Source organism: Nematolebias whitei, chromosome 4 (assembly GCF_014905685.2).
Source record: "Nematolebias whitei isolate Nwh7 chromosome 4, NemWhi1, whole genome shotgun sequence".
NCBI lineage: Eukaryota > Metazoa > Chordata > Actinopteri > Cyprinodontiformes > Rivulidae > Nematolebias > Nematolebias whitei.
Genome location: NC_056501.1, coordinates 46,519,679 through 46,527,606, shown reverse-complemented (window position 1 = coordinate 46,527,606; position 7,928 = coordinate 46,519,679). Strand labels below are relative to the sequence as shown.

At 43.8% G+C, this 7,928-nt stretch overlaps 1 protein-coding gene across 1 annotated transcript in view; it reads left to right on the top strand.

Moving 5' to 3' along the window:
* dnd1 (DND microRNA-mediated repression inhibitor 1) overlaps positions 1–7,928 on the top strand; it is a 57,102-nt gene that overhangs the window by 4,548 nt on the left and 44,626 nt on the right. Inside the window, exon 2 of the mRNA XM_037675105.1 lies at positions 1,614–1,688. Within this exon, the coding sequence (XP_037531033.1) occupies positions 1,614–1,688 (75 nt within the window). The remainder of the gene's footprint in view (positions 1–1,613; positions 1,689–7,928) is intronic.

Below are 7,928 nucleotides of genomic sequence, written 5' to 3'. Positions count from 1 at the left end.
TAACTGAAAGGTTCTCGGGGCACTTTTAATTTAACTGGTTTAAAAAAATGCACTTAAACATGAGAAATGTGCGACTACACTGAACAAGTCATTTATTTTTATTTTTTCATTACTTAAGAAAAAATGTTTTTTTTATTTAAATGCCTAGTGCCTGTAATAACAGAAATAAAATGGTTAAATCATATTTGAATTGTTTTTGTAAATGTATTTTTATGTAAATGAGATGGGCATTTGATATCGCAATACATCGATCGCAGACTTGTGAATTGAATAGAATTGAAACCGTATCGTGTACAGGCAAGTACAATTTGTACAAATATATGCATGCATGTCCAAAAAGGCAACTTGAGGTCAGTTAACATCTGCTAAGTTTATGGCAAAAACCAACATAGACATGTTCCTGTTGTTAGTATTTTACATCGCTTTATAATGTAGCTGTTTTTGTTGCGTTTTTTTTTTATATATATTTTATTTTATTTTTCAATTCATATGCTTTTTTATGATTGTCTGCTGTTGTACTGATAAATATCTTCTGGAGGGTAAACGTAAACTATATCTTGACTGCAAGTATTCAATCAAGCTGTGAAGCAGGCAGTCTGATTTCAGTCAGCTGCGCTTACTCTGCTCCTTCTCCGAGATGGGCAGACTGAGCGTGACTGACTGAAATCAGTCTTCCGAACGAGAGGAACACACCGCTGAAGCCACGGAGCTTGAATGTCCAATGTAAAACTAACTTTACTGCGGTGCCTGGCTAAACAATCCTCGTGTTCTTTAATGTGGTGCTTTTTTTAATGCTTGATTAAGTTTGTTGTATTGTGAGTCGTGACGGAACTTCCTCTTTGTGGTACAGCGGTTCTGCAGACATTGCACGTTGCTGTCTTGCGGTATTTCTAGTGTAAAATACTTCCACACAGCGAACATGTTGCAATGAAAAGTTGGTTAGCCGTTAGCCACAGTGCTGCTCAGTCCTCAGTATTTACTCACGTTTAAGCTGGTTGCAAACGATGAAATGGATTTCCTGAATGTGAGGCGGGTCTTATTACTCTGGGTTTCATGAAACACGCCTCCGTTCACGAAATCCATTCCATAGTTTGAAGCCAACGTGCAGAGCAGCTTGCAGGGAATCACATGTGGAGACGTTTCAGCAGACACAGACATGGATCGAAAATCTCTGCAGGTTGGATCAGAAAAATCCGATACGTAAATTATACTGGTATCGGAACCAAATACAGATACTGGATCGGCCCCATCCCTGGAAAAAAACATCTTGTAGAAGCTCCAAAATTCACAGTTGAAACCCGTGCCTTCGTATAAAAAGTTGCTGAGAACTTGTTTATTGATTTTTTATTAAAAGCTTTGTATGAACAACGCTATGCTAAAGAGCTCAAACCACACTGTGTTCGCCATTTTGAGAACCGACAAAAAGGAAGGAGAGACAGCCCATGTCACATCAAGGGGCCTCCCTCCCATTTTTCTTAGAAAGACACGCTGCTCGGTCCCTCACTATCCAGCCTTTGGTTCATATTATGGTCATATTACCCATTTACTCTATTTATTATGTGGTCATATTATCTTCCGTGTTTCCTTGTGCTAAACGTCTCCTCTCCCACCAGTCCACCTCCTGGAGAAGAAGGAAGGAGGGGAGCTGTGGCGGTTCTGGGGTGGGTCCAACAGGGGCCAGTGCCCCTGTAACACCGAGTCTGGACCCGCCTGTGGCCCCCCTCCAAACAAAGATTATACAGTAATTATTAATATTTTGATATTCGCCGATGCAAAAGGCAGAACCAATGCGCGTGGCACAACGTTTTAGTAGGATCCTTTAGTGCCTAGTTCACTATATAGCGGACTCTGGTCCGGATGCACGCGCTCCCGACACGGGATGAAGAACAGCTGAGTGAAGCGAGGCTCTTGGAAACACCCCCTCCTCTCTGAGCGCACAGCACTGCCTCTCATGATGTCATTGCTATTTTAACTCACTACTTACTTCCAGTAAAATAAATATGGAATACTATCTTGTTCTACAGCATCTACCTGGCGATAGTGTCTGTTTTTTCTGCATCAGTTCTGGTCACGTTTTCACAAAGCTGTTGGCATTTCAAATACAAGGTGAGTTTCACCCAAATTTTAAAGCTCTGTTCCTCATGTGGGCATACTTATTGCCATCTTGGTGCCTGTGTGTTGGGGTTCACTCCAGTGAATGAGAGGGTGGCCTCCCTCCGCCTACGTGTGGGGGGACGGGTTCTGACTGTCGTTTGAGCTTATGCACCAAACGGCAGTTCAGATTATCCACCCTTTTTGGAGTCCTTGGAGGGGGTACTGGAAAGTGCACCTCCTGGGGACTCCCTTGTTCTGCTGGGGGACTTAAATACTCACGTGGGCAATGACAGTGAGACCTGGAGGGGTGTGGTTGAGAGGAACGGCCCCCCCAATCTGAACCCGTGTGGTGTTCTGTTGTTGGACTTCTGTGCTAGTCATGGATTGTCAATAACGAACACCATGTTTGAGGCGATTATGGTCCACCATCCGGCATCTTGAGGGGGAAAGCGTTACGCCACCAACACTATTTATAGTGGGAGTGGTGCGCTGCTGACCTCAACTCGGGATGTCGTGGCTCGGTGGGCAGAATACTTTGAAGACCTCCTCAATACCATCGGCACGTCTTCCACTGAGGAAGCGGAACCTGGGGACTCTGGGTCGGGCCCTCCAATCTCTGGTGCCGAGGTCACCAAGGTGGTTAAAAAGCTCCTCCGTGGCAGGGCCCCAGGGGTGGATGAGATTCGCCTGGAGTTCCTTAAGGCTCTGGATGTTGTAGGGTTGTGTTGGCTTACGCGACTCTGCAATATTGCGTGGACATCGGGGGAAGTTCCCCTGGATTGGCAGACCGGGGTGGTGGTGTCCCTATTCAAAAAGGGGGACCTGGAGTGTGTTCAAACTACAGGGGGATCATGCTCTTAAGCCTCCCTGGTAAGGTCTATTTGGGGGATCTGGAGAGGAGAGTCCGTCGGATAGTCAAACCTCGAATTCAGGAGGAGCAGTGCAGTTTTTGTCCTGGTCATGGAACACTGGACCAGCTCTACATTCTCAGCAGGGTCCTCGAGGGTGCGTGGGAGCTTGCCCAACCGGTCTACATGTGCTTTGTGGACTTGGAGAAGGCGTTCGACTGCGTCCCTCGGAGAACCTTGTGGGGGGTACTCTGGGAGTATGGGGTACCTGGCCCTTTGATACGGGCTGTTAGGTCCCTGTATGACCGGTGTTAGAGCCTGGTCCGCATTGCCGGCAGTAAGTCGGGCTTGTTTCCTGTGAGAGTTGGACTCCACCAAGGTTGCCCTTTGTCATCGATTCTGTTCATAACTTTTATGGACAGAATTTCTAGGCAAAGCCAAGGTGTTGAGGGGATCCGTTTTGGTGGCCTTAGGATTGCGTCTCTGCTTTTTGCAGATGATGTAGTCTTATTGGCTTCATCAGATCATGATCTACAGCTTTCGCTGGAGCGGTTTGCAGCCAAATGCGACACGGCCGGGATGAAGATCAGTTCCTCCAAAATCCGAGGCCATGGTCTTCAGCCGGAAAAGGGTAGAGTGCCGTCTCCGGGTCAGGGAGGAGGTCCTACCCCAAGTGGAGGAGTTCAAGTACATTGGGGTCTTGTTCAATAATGAGGGAAAAATGGAGCGTGAGATCGATAGGCGGATAGGTGCAGCGTCTGCAGTGAAGCAGGCGCTACACAGGTCTGTCGTGGTGAAAAGAGAGCCGAGTCAAAAGGCGAAGCTCTGAATTTACAGATCGATCTACGTTCCTACCCTCATCTATGGTCACGAGCTTTGGGTTGTGACCGAAAGAATGAGATCTCTGATACAAGTGGCCGAAATGAGTTTTCTCCGCAGGGTGTCTGGGCTCTCCCTTAGAGATAGGGTGAGAAGCTCGATCATCCGGGAGGGACTCAGAGTAGAGCCACTGCTTCTCCACGTCGAGAGGAGCCAGTTGAGTTGGCTTGGGCATCTGTTTAGGATGCCTTCTGGACGCCTCCCTGGTGAGGTGTTCCAGACACGTCCCACCGGAAGGAGGCCCAGAGGAAGACCCAGGACACGCTGGAGGGACTATATTTCTCGGCTGGCCTGGGAACGCCTCGGGATTCCACCGGAAGAGCTGGCCCAAGTGGCTGGGGAGAGGGAAGTCTGGGCCTCCCTACTTAGGCTGTTACCCCCGCGACCCGACCCTGGATAAGCGGAAGAAAATGGATGGATGGATGGATGGATGGATGGATGAATTTTATGCAATCCTATATTTTTTCCTATTTTTGGTACAAACTGGATTCCAAAAAAGTTGGGAAACTAAACAAATTGTAAATAAAAACTGAATACAATGATGTGAACGTGCCAACATCTAATATTTTATTCAGAATAGAACACAAATCACAGATCAAAAGTTTAAACTTAGAGAATGTATCATTTTAAGGGAAAAATCTGTTGTTTCCAAATTTCATGGCGTCAACAAATCCCCAAAAAGTTGGGACAAGTCCATTTTTACCACTGTGTGGCATCCCCCGTTCTTACAACACTCAACAGACTTCTGGGGACAGAGGAGACCAGTTTCTCAAGTTTAGAAATAGGAATGCTCTCCCATTCATGTCTAATACAGGCCTCTAACTGTTCAGTCGTCTTGGGCCTTCTTTGTCGCACCTTCCTCTTTATGATGCGCCAAATGTTCTCTATAGGTGAAAGATCTGGACTGCAGGCTGGCCATTTCAGTACCCGGATCCTTCTCCTACGTAGCCATGTTGTGATTGCTGCAGAATGTGGTCTGGCATTATCGTGTTTAAAAATGCAGGGTCTTCCCTGAAAGAGATGACGTCTAGATGGGAGCATATGTTGTTCTAGAACCTGAACATAGTTCTCTGCATTAATGGTGCCTTTCCAGACATGCAAGCTGCCCATGCCACAAGCGCTCATGCAACCCCATACCATCAGTGAGGCAGGCTTCTGAACAGAGCGTTGATAACAACTTGGGCTATCCTTGTCCTCTCTGGTCCGGATGACATGGCGTCCCAGTGTTCCATGAAGAACTTCAAATTGTGACTCATCTGACCACAGAACAGTCTTCCATTTTGCCACACTCCATTTTAAATGACCCCTGGCCCAGTGCAAACGTCTGAGCTTGTGGAGCTTGCTTAGAAATGGTTTCCTCTTTGCACTGTAGAGTTTCAGCTGGCAATGGCAGATGGCACGATGGATTGTGTTCACTGACAATGCTTTCTGGAAGTATTCCTGAGCCCATTCTGTTATTTCCTTGACAGTGGCATTCCTGTTTGAGGTGCAGTGATGTTTAAGAGCCCGGAGATCACGAGCATCCAGTAGAGTTTTACGGCCTTGACTCTTACGCACAGCGATTGTTCCAGATTGTCTGAATCTTTTGATGATGTTATGCACGGTTGATGATGATACCTTAAAAGTCTTTGCTATTTTACGCTGGGTAACACCATTCTGGTATTGCTGCACTATCTTTCTGCGCAACAATGGTGGAATTGGTGATCCTCTTACCATCTTGGCTTCTGAGAGACACTGACACTCAGAGAAGCTCTTTTTATACCCAATCATGTTGTCAATTGACCTAATTAGTGGTAATTGGTCTTCCAGCTGTTCATTATATGCTCAATTTCCTTTTGCCAGCCACTTATTGCTACTTGTCCCAACTTTTTTTGGGATTTGATGACGCTGTGAAATTTTGAATCAACATATTTTTCCTTTAAAATGTTACATTTACTCAGATTAAACTTTTGATCTGTCGTCTATGTTATATTACGAATAAAATATCGACATTTGCCATCTCCACATCATTGCATTCAGTTTTTATTCAAACTTTGTTTAGTGTCCCAACTTTTTTGGGATTTGTTGACACTGTGAAATTTTGAATCAACATATTTTTCCTTTAAAATGTTAAATTTACTCAGATTCACAATTTGTTTAGTGTCCCAACTTTTTTGGAATTCGGTTTGTACAAATATAAAATGAATCAAAAATATTTGATACAGTAAAGAACCTAAAATGATTGTTTTAAATAAATGTTCTATTTGTTTACATTGTTGTTTTTATCTTTTCAGCTTGTCAGTTACACATATGTAGTGGACTCGGCCTCCGACCAAAACCTGCCTCTGAGGACCTTCATGGGACAGGAACTGTTATTTCATTGATTTGAATCCAGAAATACAAATTAGCTCATTCAGAGACTGTCTAATTGTATCCTGAAGTAATCGATTGAAAGAACACTCTTCTTTTATATTATCATCACTATTTTACAATATCTTGATAAATAAAAAGTGTGTTTAGTTCATACCATTTCTAAATGTTGAAGTGAACCACTCATTTTAAATCAACTGTGAAACAGTATTAATGATTTTTTAATGCTCATTTAAATAGAAATCAAGTTAAATGTCTATTTTACAAAGTAATTATGCATTTTTGATCTTCTGTCTGAAATGAGAAGTAGTGATGTCGGTCGAAAGTCAGAAGAGAAGTTATTGGAATGAAGTGTCGTGTTTTTAAACCTAGCAGACGGTAAACAAGAAGCTACTGGCCTCTCTTCCTCCCACTTCGACATATCATGTCTTCTGTCTGTACGGGACGTTTCTAAAATATTCCTGCTGTTTTCTTGACTTGTAATGATCCTCTGACATCACTAGAACCACCCCCTGTTGGTTGCTTCAACCAATCAGGAAGTACTACAAGTGACCGGAAGTAAGAACTCTTTAAAAGTCGACACTTCCTGGAACTATTGAGTTCTGGAGTCAGTGCGGCAGTTCTGCAGTTCTCAGTCTTAAGTTCTCAGTCTTCATGGAGTCTTCCACTTGTGAGTGGAAATTCTGAACGTACTCACAGATGCTTGCTGTGAATCCAACCGGGCATAAATGCCCTACAACTTCGAAGGGAGCTGAGCATGTTTGTTTAACGGATAAGTGACACGACTTCTGACGGTGACCAGCCATCCTTACCGGAGATGCCGAAAGGTCGCGTTGAAATGGACTCCTGTTCATGAGCGGAGGTATCCCGGCAAAGGTAATGAGTCGTGATGCGCCGTGTACCGGAGGTGAGCTGGTATTGAAAGGAGCGTGCCATCCTGGTCCGAACAGACACTCCCTTTATACATCTTCCTTCAAACCTCTCTATTTAAACTCCTCATATTTCCCATCTTTAAAACTCTTCTACTTCTCCAGTAATTAATCTAGAGGTCTTCAGAAATGTCTGTTGTTTTTATTAAGTAAAACGTGCCAAGTTTTATTAATCAGAACCAGATCAACTAATCAAGTGTACAATGTTTTGATGTTAAATTTTGATTCTGTTCAATAAATGACCACATTTATTTTGATGGGTCAAAGAAAATAAACGTCTCATGTCACTGATTAAACCATCTACGCACAGTTACTTCTGTCACATGGCTGTAATTAGCTTGAAAAAGAGAGAACCCGTTATTTAAATTGTATTGTAGTGAAGGTACAGCAAAGCTGACTTTGACATCACTACATATGATAAAAATGAAACTTTCATATATTTCAGATTCATTGCACACCAACTGAAATATTTCAGGTCTTTAATTGTTTTAATACTGATGATTATGGCATATAGCTCAAACCCAAAAATGCCTGTCCCAAAAAATTAGCATATTTCATCCCACCAATGAAAGACAAGTGTTTTTAATACAAAAAACTCCAACCTTCAAATAATCATGTTCAGTTATGCACTCAATACTTGGTCGGGAATCCTTTTGCATGAATGACTGCTTCAATGCAGCGTGGCATGGATGCAATCAGCCTGTGGCACTGCTGAGGTGTTATGGAGGCCCAGGATGCTTCGATAGCGGCCTTAAGCTCATCCAGAGTGTTGGGTCTTGCGTCTCTCAACTTTCTCTTCACAATATCCCACAGGTTCTCTATGGGGTTC